The sequence below is a fragment of the Ursus maritimus genome, unplaced genomic scaffold, assembly GCF_017311325.1.
Source record: "Ursus maritimus isolate PB19 unplaced genomic scaffold, ASM1731132v1 scaffold_30, whole genome shotgun sequence".
Classification (NCBI taxonomy): Eukaryota; Metazoa; Chordata; class Mammalia; order Carnivora; family Ursidae; genus Ursus; species Ursus maritimus.
The window spans coordinates 18,991,344-19,017,791 of NW_024425564.1; the positions used below are offsets into that span (position 1 = coordinate 18,991,344).

At 41.9% G+C, this 26,448-nt stretch overlaps 1 protein-coding gene across 1 annotated transcript in view; it reads left to right on the forward strand.

Moving 5' to 3' along the window:
* Window positions 1–26,448, forward strand: part of LOC103665148 (desmoplakin) — a 43,756-nt gene that overhangs the window by 1,318 nt on the left and 15,990 nt on the right. Inside the window, exons 2-12 of the mRNA XM_040645031.1 lie at window positions 11,066–11,168; window positions 13,248–13,396; window positions 14,146–14,320; window positions 17,760–17,888; window positions 18,831–18,881; window positions 20,052–20,213; window positions 20,760–20,864; window positions 21,596–21,691; window positions 22,005–22,130; window positions 22,470–22,622; window positions 24,192–24,346. Coding sequence (XP_040500965.1) covers window positions 11,066–11,168; window positions 13,248–13,396; window positions 14,146–14,320; window positions 17,760–17,888; window positions 18,831–18,881; window positions 20,052–20,213; window positions 20,760–20,864; window positions 21,596–21,691; window positions 22,005–22,130; window positions 22,470–22,622; window positions 24,192–24,346 — 1,404 coding nt within the window. The remainder of the gene's footprint in view (window positions 1–11,065; window positions 11,169–13,247; window positions 13,397–14,145; window positions 14,321–17,759; window positions 17,889–18,830; window positions 18,882–20,051; window positions 20,214–20,759; window positions 20,865–21,595; window positions 21,692–22,004; window positions 22,131–22,469; window positions 22,623–24,191; window positions 24,347–26,448) is intronic.

A 26,448-nucleotide genomic window follows, 5' to 3' on the forward strand; every position in this document is an offset into this window, starting at 1 on the left:
CCCGTGGGGCCCCCCCCCCCCGGGATGTGGGCAGGGTCTGCTTCTCAGAATGTCGCGGAAACCGATCCCGAGGGTCATTTGGGAGGCTGGGGGAAGGTAATGAGGCTGCGTTTACTCGGTCCCCAGAGCTGGACGCGGGATGCCCACGGGAGCCGTGAGAATTTTGTGGTCCGCGCCCTTCCCGCCCCTCCGCAAGCCCTTCCCAAGTGGGTTTTTGGGAAACTGGCCGGCGTTCCAGAAAGTTATTTACCCTGCCTTGTGGCCTTAGGCTGGGGAGGAGCAACCTGAATACACTCCAGAGTGTTTTTTGTTTTACCGGTAGTTTTGAAGGCAGGGACTACTCGAGTTGCGACCTGTTTTCTGCTTCGATTTATTTATGTATTTATTTTCCCCGAGCATCTTGACAATTGATTTTCTCTTTCTGAGTTAGCGAAGAATTGTCTCAATCTTGGAGCTGTTTTCTGAACAAAATGCACCCCGGGGATTTCCAGGAGAAATGTGCCAAGTCCTAGAAAAAATGGGGAGAAAGTTTTGCCAGTTAGCACTTTGGTTTTTAAGTTTGTTTTAAAACTTGGCCAACCGGTTAAATTTGAAACTTTGCTTTTCCCTCCCAGTCTTCCTGTGTTTGGGAAGCGCGTTCTTTTAATCCGCACATTTATACTCAAGTCAGAATTTTGCAAGGATTCTTAAGAAGCAATTTTTTCCCTGTCATTTTATGAACCAAGTATTTCATTTTGATTTGTATTTTTTTTTAAAAATATGATTCTGTTCATGTAGAGTCCTTATTTTTTTTAATTGACAATAAACATTACTGTTAATGGAATATTTCACTCCCTCGGCCTCCTGTGGAGGTAAATTTGTAATGGATTAATACATCGGTTAACGAATTGCGTTAAGATCCGTGGTTTATAAGGATTCTTCGCGGAAACACGAAGTTTTGAGGAGGCTCAGTGTTTTCGCATAGTATTATATCTCGTGTTCTGTTTTTCCAACCTAAAAGCTGTTTATAAATATGTCAAGTTTTACGTCTCTTTGGGAAGGGAAAACCGACTGAAGTTTTGGATTACGTAATTTGGGGGACGGGTGTTTCTTTCTGCGCTTTGATGTTGCTCGGCCGGGCAGCGGGGCGTCCTGCTGGGGGCTGGAGTCAGCGTGGGGCCATTCTTTCTTGATCCAGTAATGGGGGTTCTCCCAGCACGCGCGGCCAGCCAGCGGGGCGGCTGACCCTTCTTGAATTAGAGAATGAGCACACACACAAAAACTGCCCGCGACTGCTGACTTCTGCATCTTAAAATATAACAACGATGGCTGCCTGGAGAGAGGGGGGCTTGCCCCCCACACCTTTTTTTTTTTTTTTCTGGTGTTTTTGTAATGGTTTTGTGCGGAGGGATTGGTGTCCCAGAGCGTGTACTTTGTAGAATAGGATGCCGTCTCTGACCCGACTGCCCTCTGCCAGATGAATGAGGATTAAGAATTTAACAAGTACTTTTCTGCCCCAGAGTTTTTCCAAATAAAGGTTTTCGTTTCTTTTTAAGGCACAAAAAGTGGCATGAAAACTGTTGATTGAATTTAAGCTTGTTTATTTAAAAAACTGCCACCCTATTGTCTGAGTCATTTTTTAAAAATAATTGGCATTTTAAATAATTGATATTTATATCTAACCTTTCCCTAAATAAACTAATTTGAGTAAGGAGCCCAAATCTTATTTTTCTTTTTCGGATGACTTTAAAATATCTTCCTGTGTCTGTGCTTTATATTAATCACACTTGTCGGTTCTTCAGACAGTAGTTTTCTCATTCTGGTTCTCCCTCCTTCCCTGCCCACCCGTCTTTTGTATGTTGTTTATTGTAGGCTGAATGGAGTCACACTACTGTCAATTCTTTTGCTTTACTTAATATTTTAAAGTTTGGTAAAAGTTATGTGCTTGATGATGTAAGAGGTATATTTTTGAAAATTTAAACTGTGGGTTTTATTTTTACAGGATGTTACATTAGTATGGCTTTCAATTAAGGCAGAACTACCACAGCCTTTTTCCTGTGGTTAGAAGAACGGAGAAATCTGTAGTGAAATTTGGTGGCCAGGTGACAGTCCCACAGTTGGATCTTTCACTGATCAAAGCGTGGATGTTGTTGGAGGATTAAAAGCCAAATATAGTCATTAAGCTTCAGAAATATGTGGTTATAAAGTTAATGCTTACTTTTCTCCAGAGCTCGTGATTTCAAAGCCAAAATACATGTGATCTCTATTTGATATAAAGTTTGTTTTAAACCATCTCTTAAAAAGAAGCCTCTTTCTTAGCAAGAGATATACGGGGTCCATTTGCATTGAATTTTAGAGCTGGGGAGAGTGTAAATTTGTAGAGAAGCCTCATTCTTCCACTTTGGAGACTAGTAGAGTAAGATTTGCCCTAAATCCCCGAGTCCACTCATGGCTAAGTCGGCATGAGAACCCAAGGCTACTCACCCTTGCCCTCCTGTTGGCCTGTGCCTGTAGACCAGGTATGTTTTGTAGTAGACTGGAGAGTCCTGTACTTAAACAATGAAAGTATCTCAATTCCATTCATTCATTCATTCATTCATTCATTCATTCAGCAAATACGGAACATGTGCTATGTGTTAGGTGTCAAGGAGAGTCAGAGGTGAAAATACAAAGACTTCTTGAAAGGAACATAGCTCTTTAAGGGAAAATAAGCACCATAATACAAAAGGATAATAGACGGGAGGGTATCAATGACTCCAAGGCTTCCTAAAGATAACATCTGTTGTGCAGGCACTAGTGAGATTTTATAAAGAGAGTGGTGCTGAATTAGACTTGGGAGTGTTTTGGCTGGTCAAGATGGGTGGGCAGGGAGCATTCCAGGCGGAAGAAGAGCTTGAGAAAAGTCTGAGAGGTGAAAAACCAGGAGCAAAATCAAGGCCTGTAGTGCGGTCTCCTTTCTGAGTGGGAAGCAGTAAGACGTCGGGAGGAAGGGCAGGTTGGGGCCAGAGCCTGGGACACCTTGACTCCGTGGTGGGGAATGTGGATAGGTAGAGGGGAGCCATTGCAGGTTTTCGCCGCAGCCAGGGAGCGTGTCCTCCGTTGAAGGAGCAGGGAAATAAGACCGTCCTCCTGAGAAACAGTAGGACTGTTTCTGTGGCAGCGATGTGCAGGGTACGGAGGGAGCTGGATTAGGGAAGAATCAGGCAGTGAAGGAGAGAGGTGATGAAAGTCTGACTGTGGGTGGTGGCCTGGCCGTGGGACAGGAAAGTGGCTGTGGCCAGGTGGGGTGGCAGCTGCCGCTGAGAGCTGGATGAGCGAGGCCAGGGAGAGTCTGAGAAACAGGCTTGGAGTCCAGTGACTCACAGCAGGGATCTTCAAATATTTTTCTGGGAAGCGATTGCAAAGTAAGATTCAGTTTAGCTTAATAGAGGGCAGATAGCACTAACATGGTTATTAACTTTGAGTAAGTTCCATCTTTTATAAAAGTGTCAGATCAGTGGTTCATAATAGTTACCATTACCTGGCAAACACCTGTGACGTACCAGGTATCTTATGCACGTTATCTCAAGCTTCCCATTTTACAGATAGTAAACTGAGGTTAAAGTAGTGACTTTATGACTTGGTCTAGGTCCCACAGCTAGTTAGTGGTTGAGCTGCATTTGAATCCAGTATACTACAGTGGATCAAGAAAAGATGAACCCTTGGTTATCAGAATGCATCTTTTGTACTTGTAAACTCTTCTATCTCAAACTCTTTTAACCTGTTGCATTCCTGTGAAATATTTATTTCATAACCATCCTATTCTTTTGTTATTACTCCAGGAGGGTTTCCATCTGCTTGGGAAAAAACATAGTATGATGCTACCAACTCATGTAGGTCAGATCTACAAAACAGCTTTCAACAGCAGTTAATTTTTTCTCTAAATATGGACATAATTTCATCATTGTTCAGGTGACTGAAATGTCTTGGGAAAGAGAAAAAAACCTGCTGATGCCCCTGATCCTAACAGCTGACTGCCTGGGGTGGAGCAAAGGCGGGCTTGGGTGTGACCTGGGGAGTCTAACTCAACCCTCAGCCAACCAGTCTTTCCAGATGAGGAAGTTCTAGAAGGAGTGCTTCAGTCTGGAGGCCATGGTGCTTAGGACACTGCCCCACCCTCCACTTTTCTCTTTCTCTGTCCTGCACTCAGTGGGAAATGGTAGGTGTGGTTCTGACACAGAAGGCACTGCCGCATGGACCCTAAGACTCAGTGAGCCTCTCCTTTGAGGCAACATCTTGGAAAATGCTAGTGCAGCCCAACAATGTACATCGTGTCACCAACACCTGGGACTGGACGGGTCCAGGACCTGCAAGGACCTCACGAATGTGAAATCTACATTTCATGAAAATGAGGACGGTTTAGCAAATAGGTCTTGCTTGGAATTACATTGAAAACTTTTTATTTATTTGTGTTTTAAAGTTTTATTTATTTAATAATCTCCATACCCAACGTGGGACTCAAACTCACAACCCTGAGATCAAGAGTTGCACGCTCTTCCAACTGAGCCAGCCAGGTGCCCTTGGAATGACATTTTTTGACACGCAAACATAACGTCCCTTGCTTCATCTGGCACCTGAAAAAAGTTAAGAAGGAGCGGCTTCTTGATGAAAAACCAGATAACCTGTAAATGATTAAAAAAATTTTTTTTTTTTAGGCTTCAGAATGAATGGGAGGTTTCTTATAGGGGAATAATTCAAAATAGAAATCCTTATTGTGGCATCGAGTTTGTAAGGACCAAATATTCATGTATCATCCCCACTTAATGAAGGAAAAGAGGGCATCTTTTTCTGAATTTTCTTATCCCTTTAATACGTTTTGTACTCTTAAATGTGTCACTCTCTTTGAATCGTCTCAAACTTTCATTTTCAGGTCTTGTGATAATTTTGGGAACCTCTGAAATGCCTCACATTTAATACCTAATCCATTTCTTCTTTTTCATCTTTTTTTGTTGTTTTTGTTTTTCTTCTCACCCTACCCCAATTTGATGCAAAATATCCTTGGGCAAAGTTCAAAATTATACACTGAGACAAAAACACACCCTGAAAAATAAAACTGAAATCTGAGACTCCTATCCTCGCAGCAGGAGCAGTGAGGATGGGTTTGTGCGGGGCTTTGCCAACCTTCCCGGGTCCTCTTAAGCAACATGTCAACCCCAGGAGGTGGGTGTGTTGCTATGTGTTACAGATGCAGAAACTCCAGGCACAGCGAGTCTAAGTCATTTGCTCAAAGTCACAGGCTGTAGGAGCAGAAGTGGCTGAGCAGGGAACGGACTCTTAGTCCACCCGACCTCAAAGTGTTCATGAAGTTAATGGTATGTCATCTGTTTGCCCCACAACGCTCCAATCCACTGAAAACAGTGTGAAAATAATAAAATGGAAAGGAAGTGGAATTTTTATTAGAGACTGCTTCCAAAGCTCCTGGGTGAGGACAGAATGAAGCCTCAAGCAGGCCCCCTTTCTAAAATTTATAGAAAAAAAAACTCTTTTGTACATTGTTGGGGCGGGAATGGGGGGTAGGGGACAGGACAGGTGTGCTACCTGACTTAGCTTTGGAAATGAGGGTAATGAGATGGTGGTTATATTCTCAGATCAGTCTTTTATTTACCTTTGTTTTTCTTCTCCTTTACTAAACCAAACAAACATGCATTAAGTACCTTCTGTGTGTGAAACTGGGTTGTTAGGTGCATGTAGGAGTCACGGTGACTAAGATGTGGGACTTTGCTCTCCAGGAGTGGGGTAGACAGGTGTGTAAATACCTAGTGCAGAGTGAGGGCAGAGGTGGGAACCCAAGAGCTCAGGAGGAGGCAGCCTTTGGTGTGTGACTTCCAAAGGATGGATACATGACATTTCGACTGATGTGTGTCTGGTGTGTCTTGGAGGTCTGATATCGTCCTTCAGTGAAACAGTAAAAACATCACTTTTCCCCTTTTTTACTTAAGATCCTTTAAAGAAACTCAAAACAGCATACATTAAAATGCTTTGAAAATTATAAAGAGTTAAGCAAATAGGCTTGAAGATCAATATTAATGCATCACATGATTATAATTTCCAACCACTATTTATTGAGCTGTTCTAAGGCCATTGTTCTATGAACCTGAACACATAAAAAGACAGAAAATGCCAATTCTGGTACCCATTCAGGACCCTCGGTTGACGGAATGAACAAAAGAAAGGCAAGAGATTAAGATGGTGGCAGAGAGAGAGAAAGGGAGAGAGAGGAAGGAAGAAAAGAAGGAATTCAATAGGAGAGAAAGTATATTCCCAAAAAGAAATACACAATTAGTTGTCATGGGCCACGTGTGTAATGAACAGTACAGATTATTATAAAATGACTTTTAAAAACAAAAAGTAAATATTAAAAAAAATTTACCCTGTAATGCTGCATGCCTCTGTCCAAAATACTTGTCTTGTAGTTTTTTCCTATAATATTCTTGGCAATAGGTGTTAAACTAATGTCTTCTAATAGCTAATTTTGAAGTCTTATTTTTTAAGAGAAGAAAGTTACTTGGCAATAGTAAAATAAAACATAGAAAGCCCTGGTATTGTTCACATATTTGTGTGCTCTGTCCTTAAAATTTGGATTAAAATCCAGAACGCGTTTTCCTTTTAGCCATTGTTGAAGGGATCTTTATGTAAACTGCTAGGCCCATTACTTGTTTAAACAAGTTTTAGAATGAATTTTTAAAAAAAATGTTTGTGCAGGCAGGTTCTTTGTTGGATGAACCGCTTGCCTTTGTAAATTTAAAGATAAAATCCAGAATTTCAGAACAGTTAAAAACTTTTGAGAACAAGTGTTATTTTTTCTAGGACAGCTATGAATTTTAGTTTAGAAGTTAATATTTTTTTATTGATTTGCCCCAAGTGAGTTTTGTTTTCTTGTGGGCCTTTTCTTTTCTTTCTTTTTTCTTTTCTTTTTTTTTTTACATGACATCTTTCATCTTCCATGTCACTGAAATGGGATTTAAAACGTGAACCTTGAGCTTCTTAGTTCAATTCCCACCACGGTTTAAAATCTCTGCACCCCAACACCTATACGTACCAGTATTGAAAAGTTCTTTGAGGCCAGGGATTTTTAAAGTCTTTCTATGCTTGTTAAATAAGTACATTTATTTAAAAATGAGTTCTTCATGGGGCCCCTGGGTGGCTCAGTTGTTAAGCATCTGCCTTCAGCTCAGGGCCTGATCTCAGAGTCCTGGGATCAAGCCCCGCATCAGGCTCCCTGCTCCGCTGGGAGCCTGCTTCTTCCTCTCCTACTCCCCCTGCTTGTGTTCCCTCTCTCGCTGGCTGTCTCTCTCTCTGTCAAATAAATAAGTAAAATTAAAAAACAATTATTTCTTCACCTATGCTAGAATCTTTAAAAATTATTTCTTCACCTATGCTAGAATCTTGCATTTTCCCAGTCACTGTAGGAACTGAAGAGGAAACCTCACGGCCACGAGACAGAACAGACTTTTATATTATTCTCAGTAGGAGTGAGTTCGTTTGGTAGTTCCATGAAGAGTGAGCTAAAGAAATCCTAGGTATCATCAGGCCTAACGGATGAGAAAACCCAGGTCTAGACATTTCTGATATTAAAAAAAAAAAGTTCTGGAATTGTTATGTGGTCAATAAAAAATATGGCCGGACTCAAAAAGTTTTGAATGGCGCACAACTGTAAAAAAAAAAAAAAAAAAGCCGGCTCTCCTGGCTGTCATGCTGGAGAATCCAGCACTACACAAGGCTGAGTGACGCCAGACCGACTCCATGAGTCACAATCCTTTTGCCGGCACTGCCTCCTTGATTTAAGCACAGCCACTTCTACGTGGATCCTCCCTTGGGCCAAAGACACTCAAACTGAACGTGAAAGTGGATTCTCTTTTCCCCAGTCACCAAACCCCAGTGGGTCCGAGTCTCCCTTCCTCTGTCTGGTTTTGACGGACCGACCTGTTAGGAAAAGTGTACACCTGGGTCCCTTTCTCACCTAGCTGTGTTTCCAAAGGTTGTTCTCGGCCACACCTCAAACCGAAGTGAGATTCTTACAGGTGCAAGATGGGATGCATAGATCTTGCTTTAAGAGCCAGACGAAGTCTTGAGAAGTTGTGTGTCAGATGGAATTTGGTTAATCAGATCATATTTTCCTATAGACGAAGAGCAAGGCCAAAGATTCTTCATTACATTGTTCTAACACTTAGCTTTCCTTTTTTGTTGACCCTTAAAAGGATTAGATTTTTGTGCTTTTCTCTTTCCCGTAGAGTTGTTAATCTATTCACTTAACCGCCAAGCACACATACAGGGTGTTAGTGGATTTCTAGGGCATGTGCGGTGAACATAGGCAGGTCCTTTAGGGAAGCATGAAGAATCCTTTTTAGAATTGTCAGCAGCATATGAAGTTACCTGGGGTTTTTATTCTAAGTTCAGATGTACGTAGGGGAGAGGAAGCAGTTAAGATGGCATCTAAATTTATGGAGATGGCAACCACTCTCTAGACAAATGTCTTCTAAAAGTAGGAGGGAACAAAAAAATGTAGAAAGCCCACCCGTATTTTAAGCCAACGTTTAACTTTCTCACCTCCCTTTTTGCTGGATATAGTTCATTTCTGTGTCATGTAACTAATAATTGGATTCAAAGAAGCTTGTGAGTTTAATATTTTGCTGTCAAATGAATTTAGAATTTAGTGTCATAAACTCACTCTTAAAAAGACTTGTATGTACACTGTGGTCCATTCATTCACAGCTGAGTTGGCCTCCCTGCCTTTTTTTTTTTTAATACATTTTTATTTTGGAATAATTTCACTTTTACAGAAAAGTTGCAAAGCTACTAGAGAGTTTTCATAACCCCTTCACCCAGTTTCCCCTATCAGCTCTGTCTCTCAGCTCATTTTGTGATACTTTTTACAATAGTATGAGTTATTAAGTCATTTAAGGGACTCTGACTTTCCATTGAGCTAAGAGATAGCCCTTTTATTTATATACTGGGGACCGGCTTTCTTTGTGGGAATCACTCTGTGAAACAGATTGCTGAAAACGATCACGAAATGCTTCCCAACAAAGTACTCTCATCCCCGTTCAAGAAAGAAAACAAAGATAATTACACAGGACCTTCCTAATTCCTTATCCATCCTAGGGTTCTAAATGAGCTTTCTGTATTTCCTATTTTTTTCCCTTTGTCTCTTGAATTTCTTTCCTGTGATTCTAAGGCAATTGGAATTTTGCGCAAGTTTTAACAACTGATGGAGCCCTGTTTACATCTCAGCGATGTGATGTGCCAGATTTCCTGTATAACTCTGCGTGGAAGGAAGAGAAGGCTGCATTCATGGGAGGTGAGGGGTGGGGCGTGCTGGTTTTGGTAGGTGGGCAGCTCGGGCAGCGCTCTGCCTGGGCCTGCCTGGAGGAGCCGTGTCATCATCTGGGAGTGGTTCCCAGGGAGAGCTTGGGTCCTCACCCACATACATCAGCTAGTGCTGGCTTGTTGAGGAGCCTTCCTTGCAGGGAGGGACGGCAAAGAGGTGGCAGGGAAAGTCCGCGCTTCTCCAGTGTGAAAAGATGCGGAAGCAGGCGCCGTGGGAGAAACTTCTTGCGATTTTACCCCATCTGTGCATAGCATAGCCTGGGTTTTACAACTCCCTCCCCCACCTTTTATTTAAAACAGTGAAAATCTTTCTTGATAGCACACACAGACACACCAGCCCCACACGCAGGTGCTTACCCAGGTAGGAGAAAGTGCAGTACACCCAGCAGGCGTCCAACAGTTCTATCTGCAGGTGCAGCCGGGCCTGGCTGTAGGGGCCTGGGGGCCTCTGGGGCCTGGTGAGGAACTCAGGTTTCAGCGTATTCAGGAGGCCTTTTCCTGAACATTAAACAATAGTTTAATATGCTTTAAATATCTCATAAACTAAGCTATAGGAGGCTGTGCCGTGGCATAATGTATCTTGGCAAATTAACAAGCAAGACTGTTTTTATTATACCTCGCTCTTTTTACTTCTATCTGGAACACATTACATTCCTGCAATCGCTTTCTTTAAAATATGGCACATCTACAGCACCACCTTTCTTTCAAGGTTTCTGCCGTGCAACTACCAGAAAAGTGTTTCGGGGCACCTGGGTGGCTCTGTCGGTTAAGCATCTGCCTTCGGCTCAGGTCATGATCCTGGGGTCCTGGGATCAAGCCCTGTGTTGGGCTCCCAGCTCGGCAGGGAGTCCACTTCTCCCTCTGCCCCTCTCCCCAGCTCATTCTCTGTCTCACTCTGTCTCAAACAAATAAAATCTTAAAAAAAAAAGAAGTGTTTTATTTGAGATGTACATTTAGGTGATTATCATTGTAGAGAAAAATATTCCATAGGGTCACCTGGAAAGGAAGAGTGGCTTGTTTTTGCATTAAAGTTGTTTACCTTTCTCATCACTTTCCTGACATCATATTTATCATTATTGATTGCAGAAAATATTTTTGTACAGTAAGCTCGTCTCATGCCTCCTACTGTTTTCCTCAGCCAGACTCGCCAGTGAAACTTTCATGCTCTGGGTCTGATCCCGGGAGGTCCTCCCTTGGAGGGACTTGTGCAGATAATCCATATTGTGGATTATTGCGGGATGAAGCAGGAAAGGTGATAGACAAGCTGCTAGAAATGTGTTTTTACCACTCAAGGGACTATTTCTGGGTTGGATCTCAGACCTGGGGGAAAAAAAAACCTTTACTAATTATCAGGCTGATTAGTAAAACTGGAAAATGTTCTATAGATTAGCAAATGGTATTCAATCGGTTTTAAATGTCCCGATTTTGATAATTGTACTGTGGTTATATAATTGAGTGTCTTTATTCTTAGGAAACATTTGGCGTAAAAGTTTATGGTGATTTTCAAATGGTTCAGACGAGTGTATATATCCATCCGTAAATACACATACAGAGAGGGGAAGAGGGGGATAAAGGGCGCAGGTTAACAATTACGGAAACTGGGTGAAGGGTCTACGGGAGTGTTTCTGTTGGATTTTTTGCAGCTTTTCTGAAAGTTTGAAATTATTTCGAAATGGGAAAAAAAAATTCATGCCTGCTTTTTTTGTGTTTGTTTCATCAGTCAAACCGGTACGATGTCCAGACACCAGAACCAGAACACCATCCAGGAACTTCTCCAGAACTGCTCGGATTGTCTGATGCGGGCAGAGCTGATCGTGCAGCCGGTGAGCTCGCTTGGCCTGCTCCGGCGTCAGCCGCTCCTGGCTTTGTTCCCAGTTAGCAGCGACTTACCGACTTACCGTCCTGACCTGTGCTTCCTCAGTCACCCTCCTCCACATACATAGGGTTTAGAGACGATCTTTTTCAAAATGGACTAGAGAGGGATGTGTTTCTTCTTAACCTAGTCGTAATGTTGGTTTAACAGTGGGAGCCAGTGCTCGCCCAGGTTTTCCCCAACAAATGTTTACGCTACAGATGGTCACCCCTTCGTTTGCAACAACCCCTCATTTATTATTATTTGTGTGATCATTGTAACGCTTTCTCTTCCTAAAAATGCAACCTGACGTGTATGTCATGGGATTGTACGGTACACCATCCATTTAAGAAGTTATTTTTTTTTCTTCAGGAGAAGTGACCATATTGTGAGAATAATTCTATTTGAGAAACAAGAAAGAAGGAAGGAAGGAAGGAAGGAAGGAAGGAAGGAAGGAAGGAAGGAAGGGAAAAGAAAGAAAGAAAGAAAGAAAGAAAGAAAGAAAGAAAGAAAGAAAGAAAAAGAAAGAGAAAGAAAGAAGAAATATGCAATTGAAAATCGAGGAAAATGGTAGCATTTATGAAAGCCTCATGCTATTTCTGGATATTAGCTTAGGTTCTCATTGAAACAGGCGTAGAAGTCTTGGGCACTCTGATGTTGTATGTGTAAAGTTTTTATTTTAAAACACCGTAGCTGGCATTCGAACTTGCTGTGGGTTTGCTAAAAACAGAGTAGAGAATGGTGGGGCTGTAGACTCCCCACGAAGGGGTTGAGTTCCAGTCTCCCGGATGCAGGCATTCATGTAGGGGTTAAACCTGGAATCTGGCCCATTACAAAGTACCCCTGTTGACTATAAAGAGGGATTTTAACTGAGTGAATTTTATGGGTTCTGTTTGGAGAATATCTTAACGTTTGAATTTCTCAATTTTAGAGATTTGGGTGGGTTCTGGTTTCTTTTACCCAGTTAAAAAAATCACTTTAGTCCGTGTAAAAGGATATTTGGGCCTCAGCAAACTAGCTTGGTTCTAGTTCTGGTGTTTTAAGTCTCTGATTTGTGATGCACTCCTCATCACAGAGCCGTGATTCCTTTACCTAAAGCAAAATGGGAGGATCCAGCGACTGAATATTGACACATATACACCCCGGACCTGGACACGATGTGTAGTGGCTGTGGAAACGTTTTACATGTGGTTCCAAAAATGTACATGGCATCGTGTTCTCAGTGTTTTTTTACTTACATGCACTGAAATGTAATAACGTCAGGGAAATGTAATGTATTTGCTACCATCTCTGGTAAAAGAAGGTTCGTTTGGCTGAAACCCAATTAAAGCAGCAAATGTAAAATTTTAGGGCAAGCTATATGGTCCTGAAGCAGCAGCCTTTTGCATGTGAAAAGAGGACGGTTTCCTTTTCTAAATCAATTTGTTAATTTAAAAATAATCATAGACTCACAAGAAGGTGTAAAAATAGTACAGAGAGCTCTTGTGTGCTTCACCCAACTTCCCCAATGGTGACATCTCATCTAGGGGTCATGCATCATCAAAAGTAGGAAATTGGCCCAAGAATTAGATAGCTTCCTTTTTAAGAACTGAAAAGCTATGTTCCTGTCGGACGGAGGAAAAGCTCAGTTTGTGTGTAAAAGACCTTATCCAGCATAATAGTGCAGTGTTCTTACCCCAGCAAAATTCCCATTGGCTGAACGTTCTTTATAAATATGAAAGATAGCATTTAACCCATTGAAGGAAGGGAAAGGTCAGTGTTCCGTAAATATGCTTTTAAAAGCCTAGTAAAAATTTAAAATACAGTCCACAAATTTTGCTTCGTGAATCCTCCTATATTTACCTACCTGTCTCAAATTAATAAGGTCATTTCCAGTTAGGAATTTTTTGCAGTCGCCTGCAAAGCGGAAACTTACACTATTAAGTTAACAGCAGAAGATTTTGCTTCCATTAACACAAGTGAAGCATTTCTCTCCAGCGTTTTCTCTCCAGCATGAACACGAAATGAAGCCTTCTCTCCACGTTTCCTTCATGTGAATTCTTTCCTTTAGGAACTGAAATATGGAGATGGAATACAGCTGGCTCGGAGCAGAGAATTGGATGAATGCTTTGCCCAGGCCAACGATCAGATGGAAATCACCGACAGCTTGATCAGAGAGATGCGCCAGATGGGCCAGCCCTGTGATGCTTATCAGAAAAGGTATTGCCTTTACCACAGAGCACGAATGCAGGCGTTCCTCCCGAAGAAGAATGTCATACCCCCACTTAGCGCGATCCCACGGCCCAGATCTTCCCTTGAAGGGAGCAAAGCTACTCCAGGGGGAAGGCTTGCCTCAGTCAGTATTTTGTAGCTCCTGTGTACAAATTGACTAAAATCACGGCCTCCATCTTATGTGGAATCACAAAGCTGCCATGAAAAGAATTAAACAGACCCACCCAAAGGAGCGGGCTTGTATTGAAGGGTTGGGTCTGTTACCAGATGTTAACCAGACCTCCATCTGGGGAGCGGCAATGGCCTTTGACACTGCATTCGACTTTCAAGAGTCCAGTACCAAGCCAAGCTCACTTTCATGCATACAAAATGGGACTTGTAGAGTAGGAAAAGCAGTTTAAAGCAGAGACGGGTAGTCTTGATTTTGCTGTCATGGTCCCCGGGGCCCTGGATACGAGGCAAATTCCCAGGGTGAAATTTAGGGGGAAAGCAGAAGGCGTTCCCAGGTTAGGCAATGCCAGCTACACTTTCTGTAATTTCAGGCTCTGAGCATCATAATTTTGAGGTTTTTGTATGTGATTGAGATTCAAGTCATGTGGTAAAGAATTCTTCAAATCAGACATTTGTGACCTCCATCCTGACAACAAAGGAGACTCAGAAAGGGGGACATTTGCCCAGAGCGTGTGGTCATAGGCTGTTTTCCTGTAACAGTGCGATTGTTTTCTTTTTCTTTTCAGACTGCTTCAGCTCCAGGAGCAAATGCGAGCCCTTTATAAAGCCATCAGCGTCCCTCGAGTCCGAAGGGCCAGCTCCAAGGGTGGCGGAGGTTACACATGTCAGAGTGGCTCCGGGTGGGATGAATTCACCAAGCGTCTCACCAGTGAATGTCTGGGGTGGATGAGGCAGCAGAGGGTAAGCAGCTTCCAGATGAGGTTGGTTCTGGAATGTTCCAAGCCTGAGTGGGTCAGGTGTCTAGAACGTGGCAGGTCAGCCCCAGTGGTCTGGACACAGAGTGGTCTGGGATCTCCGCTGGTAGCAGAAACTTGCTGTTTTCCATATTTTCCTCATATATAATTTTTTTAAATTTTTTTAGTTTTTAGAGATTGAGAGGGTGTGTGCGTGCTCGTGAGCCAGTGGGGGGAGGGACAGAGGAACAGAGAGAGAGAGACAGAGAGAGAATCCTAAGCAGGCTACATGCCCAGTGTGGAGCCCGATGTGGGGCTCGATCTCACAACCCTGAGATCATGACCTGAGCCAAAATCAAGAGTCGGATGTCTAACCAATAGAGCCACCCAGGTGCCCTGCCTCATATACAATTTAAATTGAAGGCTTCTATTTTGAAATAAATAAAACTTCAGACAGTTTTTTTCCCCCCTTCTCTTTTGTGGCTTAGGGAATGAGCCTTATTGTTTTCTGGTCAAAACTTATCGCACAGGTAACATTTAACAGGTGTAATTTAATTAGCAGATTTTGAATATCTAGCTCTTACCATTCACAATCTGAAAATGTGTTGGAGTTTATGCGCTAAAAAAATTCATTTTTCCACCTGAGTGGTAAGTGACCTCATCTGTGTTACTGATAGGTACTTAAAAAAAATGTCGTGGAGTTTCATTTAAAATGTTAAATTGGAGGCGCTGGAAACACAGTAAAACTGGATATTCTGGTTTGGGCTCATCGGTTGCTTACCTTATATTTTTGAGGTATCAGTTGTTCTTGTGCAATCATTACATCACGGGTGTGGGAGGGGAGTGAAATAATGGCGGCCAAAGTATATACTGAGCCTTTCCCCACAACTGCAGTTTCTACAAAGCGTTTTCCCCTGCTAATTATTGTTTTGTTGTTTTATGTAGTCATTATGCCCTTTCATGAACAGGTGGCATTAGAAATATGCCATAATCACGTAGATGGGAATTGTATAATGAAAACCTCATGCTAGTGAACCATCCTTCTCTGGAGAAGGCGGACGTGCTAGATTGAAAAATTGTGCAGACGTCGTTTGTGACGCCATGTGGTTGTAAGAAGTGTTGGTCTTATTGCTTGTTGTTGGACCAGTTGAGCAGTGGTTCTAAAGTTTCTCAACCACTTAGGATTTTTTGTGTGTGTTCTTTCCTAAGTGGTGAGGGTTTATGGGTCTACACATTCATTCATGCAGTCAGTTAAGCTTTTCTCCCCCTTGTTACAACGACTATGCAATCCTATTGCAGAAGGCCGGGCTTGTAGCAGAGAAAAGTCCGTTACTATCCCAGAAACCTAAATACAGTCCTATTTGCACGTTTTCAAATTCCCTTTTGATCTTGCAACACACGTCTTGAGCTTTTTATATGTATTGGCACCATACCAGAAAGTGAGTGTTCAAAAATTATGTTTCCTAGTCTTGAAAGTATTATTGAAGAAAAGAAGACGTGTACACTCACATGCCACATTTCTGTCCAGAGCAGTGTGGGGTTAATTGCTGTTTGAGCTGTAATAAAATCCTGCTCAGATAGGGCTGGGGGCGGGGCGGTGTCCAGTCCCTGTGGAATGGAGCCCTGAAAAGAAGGCTTGGCAGAGCGGATGGGGCTTGAACTACATCGTAAGTGATGTTAGGTGAGACAACCTTTGAACCAAATTACTTACGAAACATCAAATCCCTTAATTTCTTCTTAGTCAGTATGACAGTTACATAAAGGGACAGCTCATAATTGGTCATTTTCTGCATTCACGTCGGGTGTGGCTTTGTGAGACTCCTTTGTTGCGAAGGCTCAGCATTTTTTTACTTTTGGAAAATGGCAGTATATCGTGGACTCAGTTTTGTGTCGCGGCGGGGGAGTATGTTTTTAATAGGTGCCATTGATGAGTTTTGCACTTTCGATCAGCTGGCCCCCAGGGTTTCAAAGGAACTAAAAGTCGTTTTATCACTTGCTGCCCGTTTGCTCTGGGATTCTCTGGGGCCCTTTCCCTCTTATCCTTCTCCCCCGCCCCAGCATAGCCCGCATTCTTTCTCACTCCCCAGGGACTGAGCTGCAGGCCCAGCGAGCTGATAAGGGAGCAGTGTCCCTCGCCACACAATCATAGGCAGTCACACATCTCCTGTGCCAGGCTTTTGTTTTGTTTCCCTGATTTGTGCTTCTCTTGATGGACAGGCCAGATACCGTACACCTGGCTGGTAATGAGGGGCGGGCTCGGGAGCCTGGTCATCTCATTAGCTTCCCAGTGCACTCACTTGTTTCTGCTTGAAAGCCCAGGTGAGCCGAGGCAGAGAAAGGTCAAAGTCCTAGGCAACTTTCGGCAGTCTGGCTGAAATGGCTCCCATCTCTGAAAGCTCGCCAAGTGTGTTAGGACGTGGATGTGGCTTAGAACAATGTGTGTTATGTTCTTGCTGCAATACCAGACTGGAATGTTTGCCCTTGGCATGTGTAAGAGATGACACAGGTGATTTGGAAATTTACATGAGCTCATGCAAAAGAAACATGAGATGACAGGCTTGTGGAATAGAACGCGTGATTCTTATTATGTGGCGTTCTTAAATTTGAGGTAGGGGAGACTCAAATTAGAAAGGCAGTCAGATTTAATTTTTAAAGAGCTCACATGAATCCACCGTCGTAATATTGCCAACATTAATTGAAATGAGCTTTGAGTACGCTCTATAGTAACTTCTCTTTGAAATGGGCTATAGGGAGTTGGGCATCCTGAAAGGTAATGGTAAATGCTGAATTTAAGAGTCGACAATTACAGGAATCAGAACAATTTAATGGAATAAACAATGAAAAATACGTTTAGGTCAGCTGTTTAGCTTGGGACATAGTATATGATTGAGCTTAATGAACTATTTCTGATGCACAGTTTAAAATGACTGAATCTAGAAACTTCTATCAGTAATTTCTAACATCGTGTCATATGTAGATATGCACACCTATTATACACACACATACACACACGTGCCATTTGTACCCAGGTAGATTTTTTTTTTTCTTCAGAGGATGTAATCTAGCTTTCAAGCATCTCATTCCTGCATCATCTCCCCTTAGCCGTGTTGAGCTGGGGTTCAACAAGCTGCAGAAGTTTTGGGCCAGCCCGTTCGCTGTTGGAGAATTCCAGACCTTTACACATTTTTTTTTTTGGTTTCAAAAATATTGAATATTTACATCTTCACTTTTATCTTTACACATTTTTTTTTTTGGTTTCAAAAAAACATTACACATTTACCTTTACACATTTTTTTTTTGGTTTCAAAAATATCGAATATTTACATCTTCACTTTTATCTGAATGGAAGCCACGTATGTCCCTGGGTGCTCTGAGCCCTGATGCTGGGGGTAAGGTGAGTCAGAGGCAAAGGATCGGATGTGACCGGGCGGTCTTTCCCTCTGCAGGCGGAGATGGATATGGTGGCCTGGGGCGTGGACTTGGCCTCCGTGGAGCAGCACATCAACAGCCACAGGAGCCTCCACAATGCCATCGGGGACTACCGCTGGCAGCTGGACAAAATCAAGGCCGACCTGGTACTTGGAGATGTTTCGGTTTTAGAGTCTTGCATAAGCATACCAAAGGATTGTGTAGTTCCTCAATCCTGGGCAATTTTGTCTGAAACATTAGTCTAAGATTTCTTCCCCAATGGACTGGAAATTTCTAAGAATCCCGTTTCATAAATGGGGAAGTGGACTCGGACAGACCTAGTAGAGATTGTGTTAACTCTTAAGGAAGAGGGAAACAGAGGGCGAGGGGCGCACACACGTCGATGTGTGTGTACTTTGTACATGAGTACTTTTGGGGGTGGTAGGGTTTTGTGTTTTTGTTTTTTGTTTTATTTTTCAGAAAGCAGAGCATCCTTCAAATAGAGAAAGCACAGCAATCATAGAGTTTTGTGTGTTTGGAGAATGCTTTCCTATGTGTCTCTTTCTGACACTTTTCCTTTGCTGAAAGGACTGACTTGAAGCGGGGTCAAGAATGGCAGCATGAAATAATCACCCGGTTTTAAGTGCCTGGCTCCCGCCAGATCTCCATGCATTTAAATCCCTCACTTTTTTTTTTTTACTTAGATCAGAGATACTCATCCTCACTTCTTCTGCCTTTTTTCTCCCATTCCTTTTATCCATTGAGTATGTGACCAAATTTCTCCCTCTTTCTCTAAGATCTGGGGAGTCCTAAATTGTATCGTCAAACAACATTTTTTAAACAAGTGAGTCCTTAAGTGACAGTGATCAGCCCTTTACATTGTAGAGATGATGCCACCAGGCTGGGGCCGGGGAGGGGGCGGTGGTTGCCTTCAAATCCAGCTGGGCAAAGGTCCCCGCATGTAAAAGTTTTTATAGAGCAAATACTTCTTTTTACCGAGTGGTCTGAAGTCATTATCTGACACAAACGAGGTTTAGAAGGGCTGTCGTTTGTATACACACCCACAAGGGGAATTAAATTTTAATCACTCACTGTTTGTCTTCTTCCAGCGTGAGAAATCTGCGATCTACCAGTTGGAGGAGGAGTATGAAAACCTGCTGGTAAGCTGACTTATTTCTGACATCTCTGTGTTCAGTTCGTTCCGTTTCATTAACATGGAGCGCGCCTATGTGTGAGGCACCTAAGGAGCGTGGGCGTACCTGGAAATACACTCAGGGCTTGTGATGCGACTTTCACTTCTGCTGCTGGGTTTCCTTTAGAAGTTTCAGAAGATCGTTTTCTGAAGGCAGTACCCAGTGCTGTTCTGTCTGTAGGTTGAGTGTCCCGTGGATAGCACCTCTTTTAAATGCCTGCAGTTAAAGAAATAAAGCTTATCCACTTTTGAATTGTAGCCTTTTTATGAAATATAAGCAAAAATAAGACTTGTTTTCCCCAGATAGAGGTTTCTTAGACCATCATCACCATTTTATGACAAAGTGGAAATCAATTCACTGGTCTGGTAAGAAGAAGAGCTATGGCATTTTTTTTTTTTTTTTTTTTTTTTTTGGCCTTTCTGGATCACCCTATCTTCACCTTTTCAGTATTTCCTTGTTGGTAGGGATCCATTTTATTTATTTATTTATTTTAGAGATTTATTTATTTTTTTAAATAAAGAGAGACAGAGAGAGAGAGAGCCTGAGTTGGGGGAGAGGCAGGAGGAGAGGGAGAGAGAGAAGCTTCAAGCGGACTCCCTACTGAGCACGGAACCTGACCCGGAACTTGATCCCAGGACCCTGAGATCATGACCCCAGCTGAAATCAAGAGTCAGACACTCAACTGACTCAGCCACCCAGGCGCCCCAGCAGTGATCCTTTTTAAATTATGTGGCTAGCTGTGACACAATTGTCCAGTTAGGTCTGGGCGTGACTGATGGTACCTTGAATTTTTGGGGTGCAGAAGAGGTCAGGAAAAACTTGATTTATCTTTTGAAGATCCTAATTCTCCCTTTGTAATCTAAAACTAATTATTGAACCCAGACGTCAGTGTCTGAATCAAGACCTTTTGAATTAGGCTGTTCCATTGAATCTAAAATTGCTCTGTGTTCATCATAAGTTTGGATGGGACTTTTTTACATACTAGGTGGTCAGTGAACATTTTACTGATTCATGTGACTTATTATTATTATTATTATTTTTGTAAAAGGGACCACACAGACTTATGTCTGGAATCTGCAGAGAGCACCATTAATGTGCATACTGTTATCCTAATGCTGCTTTTGGACTTCTGTGCAGAAAGCGTCCTTCGAGAGGATGGACCACCTGCGACAGCTGCAGAACATCATCCAGGCCACGTCCCGAGAGATCATGTGGATCAATGACTGCGAGGAGGAGGAGCTGCTGTACGACTGGAGTGACCGGAACACCAACATCGCCCAGAAGCAGGAGGCCTTCTCTGTAAGCTCGCCCCTCCTGGTTGTAGGCGTGAGGCTCTTGCCTGGGAGGGCCCCGAGATGGGGATGAATGGCCTTGCAAATCTTAATCAGCTACTTATAATTCAGCCTCTGTTGAAGTGGTCGTGGAGAGCCATTCCTTTCTGGGAGCCTTTCTGGGACTTTAGAGGGGCAATGCGTTGCGTAACATCCTGGAAGCCAGTAGACAGGGTCAGAAGAAGGCGTTCAGATATCCCAGAGTGTGTGTAGCACAGGAGGGTGGTGGATTAAAATCTAGCCTTAGAAAATCCCAGCATTAGTTGTCGCTGTCACTTTACCTACTTTACCTGTGTGGATTTGGACAAGGAATGTCACCAGTGTGGCCTCTGCCATGTATTGGACGACCTCAAACATTCTTTTTGGTCTTAAAAATCCTATGATTCTTAAGGAAACCATAACACAATTTTTTGACGTTGTTCATTTCCACAGTGCAGTTTTGTGTTCTAACTTCCTACAGTGGAAACGTTAATGGTGACTTGCTCTGAAGGGTTTGTTTTTCTTTCATTTATAGATACGCATGAGCCAACTGGAAGTTAAGGAAAAAGAGCTCAATAAACTTAAACAAGAAAGCGACCAACTTGTCCTCAATCAGCATCCAGCTTCAGACAAAATTGAGGTAGGCTTCATGAGATTTATATTTTTATTAGAGAAAAAAAGGGAACTTTTTGTAAAGACTATACAGATGAATGATTTTTATCTAAAGCCATGACAAGTTTATTTTACATATTTTGGGATCAACACCCTAGACCGGCGGTTGGCAAGGTTTTCTGGAAAGGACCAAATAATAAACATTTTAGGTTTGCAGACCGTTTGGCTTCTGTCCAGATTACTTAACTCTGTCATTATAGTGTGAAAGCAACCATAACAATATGTAAGTGAATGAGCATGGCTGTGTTCCAATAAAACTTTATTTATAAACGCAGGCAGTGGGCCAGAGGTGGCCCTCGGGCTGTGGCTTGCCAACCTCTGCCCTAGGCTGCCATCTGTGGGCTGTGCTCAAGGCTGACATGAGCTGGTATGACATCAACTGGTGTAGCCATATTAGTTGTTAAAGAAAAAACTAAGTGTTTTCCTATCCGTTGGTGAGAATCACTGCCGTAAGACCCTCAAGCCCTCTGTACGGGTTCCTCGGACTTGCCCATCCTCTAGCAGCTGTATAAGAACAGGGTGCAGTGGAGGGACCCTGTTGGGAAATTCAGTTTTCACGTTTTAGAAAAAACGTTTGTTTGATTTGGTATTCGATAAAAAAATGTCTCGTCACTTTCATTCGGGCTCACATATCTGTTCAAGAATGGATGTCCTCAATGCCTGAGTGGTGATGTGACAGCTGATGTTTTCTTGCTTCAGGCCTATATGGATACACTTCAGACGCAGTGGAGCTGGATTCTTCAGATCACCAAGTGCATTGACGTTCACCTCAAAGAAAATGCTGCCTACTTTCAGGTTTTTATGCTTAGTAGTAATTTCATTGTCGTTTGGGTCCTAATACCTGATTTTTTGAATGCATTTTTTAAAAGCACCAAAAACAACCTTCAAAATAGTTTACAAATACCCTTTCCTGGCTTTCAGTTTAGAGGAACACGGATGGGTAACCTGGGCACCAGTCGCTCAGATGTCTCTTGCTGTCACTTAAGTCAATATCGTTTCTTTAGACTCCGGGAAGATGGTCCTTGACACAGAAATACTGGGAAACACTAGATGCCGCTGCTTACTGACTGCCTTTTCATTAACACGCGATCACGCTCCTCTTTAATAGTTTTTTGAAGAGGCCCAGTCAACCGAAGCTTACCTGAAGGGCCTTCAAGACTCCATCAGAAAGAAGTACCCGTGTGATAAGAACATGCCCCTGCAACGCCTGCTGGAACAGATCAAGGAGCTGGAGGTATCGTCACAAAGCAAAAACGGAGAGAATACTGATTACTTGATGTGAGGGTTCCTTTGGAAAAAGCATACTTCGCATTCTATCCACGTAGGCTTTTCACACAATGATATTCTTTGCTGCCCGCTTAATTCACAGCTGTGTAGCTTCCGAAGTGGCTCATTACGACAGGTCCCTAGAGTCCCTGCCCATAGAGGAATTGGTAGCTTTTTGGAGCTCATGCAACTATCGCAATATCTCATTTGTCGTGTCCTAGCAGGTATATCGATGTTACTTGCAGGTCTTAGCTGAAATTCACAGAGTATCTATGTGATGAAAATATGATCTTATTTGCAATTGCAGAAAGAACGCGAGAAAATCCTCGAATACAAGCGTCAGGTACAGAACTTGGTAAACAAGTCCAAGAAGATCGTGCAGCTGAAACCACGGAACCCAGACTATAGAAGCAACAAACCCATTATTCTCAGGGCTCTCTGTGACTACAAACAAGACCAGGTGTGCACTCGGTTATTCAGAATGAAGCCCAAGTTTTCCCTTTCTTTGCACAGAGAATTTTGCCAATAGAGAGAGCAGAGTTTAATCCCGGTTCCAGTGAGCAGCACAGAAAATGCCTTTCTTTTATACACGAAGCAGCAAGCTGTGGAAATGCAGCGCTCTGTTCTGAGTCCTAGCAGAGTTTTCAATAATTAGGACAGTGGTTATTTATTGACTATTCATCTTATTTGTTTTTTATTTTTTATTATTTTTCTTGGTAAAGATTTTATTTATTTATTTGAGAGAGAGAAAGAGGAAGCTGGAGCGGGACAAAGGGGCAGTGGGAGAGGGAGAAGCAGACTCCCTGCTGAACAGGGAGCCCGACGAGGAGCTCAGTCCCAGGACCCTGAGATCATGACCTGAGCCAAAGACAGACACTTAACCAACTGAGCCAGCCAGGCGTCCCTAGACTATTCATTTTAAATCTTAATACTTTTCTTCATCTAATGTGCAAAACTTTATTTGTGATTACCCTTTAAATCTTTAATTTTAAAATCTTTAAATTTCTTGAAAGATCTTTAAATTTCTGACCTAAAAGAAAGGAGAAATGTGACCATTATGCTGCATGTAAAGTGACTGTCATTGCAGATTTTCTGCAGTCACTGAGCCCATCAATTCTGCAGGCTCTGTGGTAACTACAAGCATCTATGTGGAAAGATGACTTGGTTTTACTAATTATTTATATAATTTCCACAGCTCTGATTTCTTATAAAAATTACAGAGGGTTTAAGATAAATGCTTGGATAAATGTTATAAAAACAATGGAGTTTATCCTGGCAGGAAGAAATGTTTAAGAACTTGCAGGGAGAGGAGAAATAAGTTGAAATGGATATCAAAATACATGAATATCAAGCTTGTTAAATTTCACCAGTGAGGATAGTTGTCATAGTCGAACTTTCACGAAGCTATGGAATTAATTTAGAAAGTTGTTTTTCTGGGGACCTGGTGCCAGAATTTCTTGTTTTTACTTCTAAATTTTAAGAGTCAGTGCATGAGACAAGTGACTGCCACATAGTAAATCTAATATGTGAAATATGAACTCACAAAACTAGGAAAGCCATGGGGTGAGTTTTTGCTTTACAAAAGGATTTCTCACTTTACTGATGGATTCCCCAGGCTGTCTTTGGAAAGTTACTTTACCTAATTCACTTTATATACACCTTTTAGGCTCTTGTGCATTATTTAAAGTATCAGTGTTGTTGGGATATATAAAGATCATCTTCACTTAAAGAAAATAATAAGGGGTGCCTGGGTGGCTCAGTTGGTTAAGCCTCCAACTCTTGATCTTAGCCCAGGTCTCAATCTCACGGTTGTGAGTTCAAGCCCCACTTTGGGCTCCATGTTGGGCTTCACGCTGGGCATGAAGCCTATTTTAAAAAGATAAAATAAAATAGAATAAAATAAAGGAAAATAATAATGTCAAAGCTCAAATGGTTTGCACGGTTTTATCTCTATTTTTCTCTTTGAGAAAAAAAGATAAAAATGTGTACTCATGAGTAAAGACAAAACTTGGGGTTGTTTGCCTTGCAGAAAATTGTGCACAAAGGGGATGAGTGCATCCTGAAGGACAATAATGAGCGCAGCAAGTGGTATGTGACGGGTCCCGGAGGCGTGGACATGCTCGTGCCTTCTGTTGGTCTGATTATCCCTCCTCCAAATCCTCTGGCCGTAGACCTCTCATGCAAGTAAGTTGTTGAAGTCCCTAGTAGCCACAATGTGAATGCGAATGTGGAGAAATAGGGCAAATGCTTATATGAGAAACACAGACACACCCTTTTTCACTAAAATCCCCTCCCTCCGGAATAAAAGCCTTAGGAGGGTCCCCTTGTACTATAATGTAACTTTATTTTGAAGATGCTATAGTTTTTATTGGAAGGTAAAAGAGAATGTTTGTGTGCAGGGGCTGGAGGAAACAATTCTTTTTTTTAATAGTAAATATTTAATATGTAAATATTAACACACTACTGCACAAGCAATGGGAAATAAGAAATCAAATGGCAAATCAAAATATGTCTCAAAACAAAAGAAAAAAAGCCCACAATGTTCCAAAACCTATGGGATGCAGCCAAAGCAAATGTAACAGTAAAATTTATCTATAAATGCTGGTATTAAGAAAAAAAGTTCAAATAAACAACATTATACCACAAGGAACTAGGAAAAGAAGAAACTCAGCCAAAATTTAGTAGAGGAAGGAAAGAACAAAGAAAGATCAGAAATAAGTAAAATAAAGACCAGGATAAACAATAACATAACATTAAAAGTAATGACCAGTTTTTCCGAAAAGAGAAACAAAATTGGCAGTGCTTTAACTACATTAGCTAAGGAAAAAAAAGAGAGAAACAAGAGTCAAAAATCAAAGTGAGAAATGGGAGAGAAAACAGTACAACATTTAACCACAGAAATACGTAGTGTGTTAATAGAGTACTATGAGGAATTATACACTAACGAATCAGATAACTTAGGGAAAAAACCCAGATAATTTCTAAAAACGCACAAGTTACCAAGATTGAATCATGAATCTTGAATCCAAGTAATAGGAAATCTCCTTAGACCAATAACAAGAATGAAGATTGAATTAGGAATCAAAAATCTCCCAGCACAGAGACACCCAAGGCCACATGGTTTCATTGGTGAATTCTACCAAACATTTAAAAAAATATAATTAATGACAATCTTTATCAAATTCTTACAAATAATGGAATAGAGCAAACACATTCAAAATCATTCCATGAGGCCATTACTACCCTGACCAAAGCAGGATAAAAATAATACAAGAACAAAAGAGTCTAGTTTGTCTCATCTAAGTATTGTTACTCTGACTTTCTTTTGACATCCATTTGCATAATAAATGTTTCTCCACCCCCTCACCTTCAATCTGTAGGTATCTTATAGTCTAAAATGACTCTCTCGTAGGCAGCATATAGATGGGTCTTGGTTTTTTAATCCATCCGACACCCTATGTCTTTGGTGGGAGTATTTAGTCCATTTACATTCAAAGTACTTATTGATAGATATGTATTTATTGCCATTTTATTTCTTGTTTTGTCATTGTTTCTGGAGATTTTCTCTGATCCTTTCTTGTCTTTTTCACTTTTTTGTCTCTCCTTTGCACTCAAAGAGTCTCCTTTAATATTTCCTGCAGGGCTGGTTTAGTGTTCATAAGCTCCTTTAGTTTTTGTTTGTCTGGGAAACTCTTTATCTCTCCTTCAATTCTGAATGCTGGCCTCGCTGGATAGAGTATTCTTGGCTGCAGATTTTTCCCATTCAGCACTTTGACTATATCATGCTACTCCCTTCTGGCTTGCCAAGTTTCTGTTGAGAAATCTCCAGCTAGCCTTATGGGTTTTCCCTTATAAGTTAAGGACTTCTTTTGGCTTGCTGCTTTTAAGATTTTTTCTTTATCACTCTATTTTGCAAATGTAATTACAATATGTCTTGGTGTTGGCCTGCTATTGTTTGGCTTTTGATGGGAGTTCTCTGTGCCTCTTGGATCTGGATGTCTGTGAGGAAACAATTCCCACCATGTACCTTGAAGGCATTATTTCAAAGTTCTTCTTCCCTTCTAAGAGGATCAGTAATTTTGCAGGTAGCCACAAATATAAAATGCCCTTCATATCAATACCTGCTCTTCAACAAGCAGGTAGAGCATTCATTGTACAGATTTTCCGTGGCAGATTCTTGTCCATCTTTTATCACGGAATTCCTCAGCCATACACAGAGTAGGGAGGGAAGCATAACGAGCTCACGTGCTCACTTCCAAGCTGCAGTAGCCGTCAGCATCCCATGA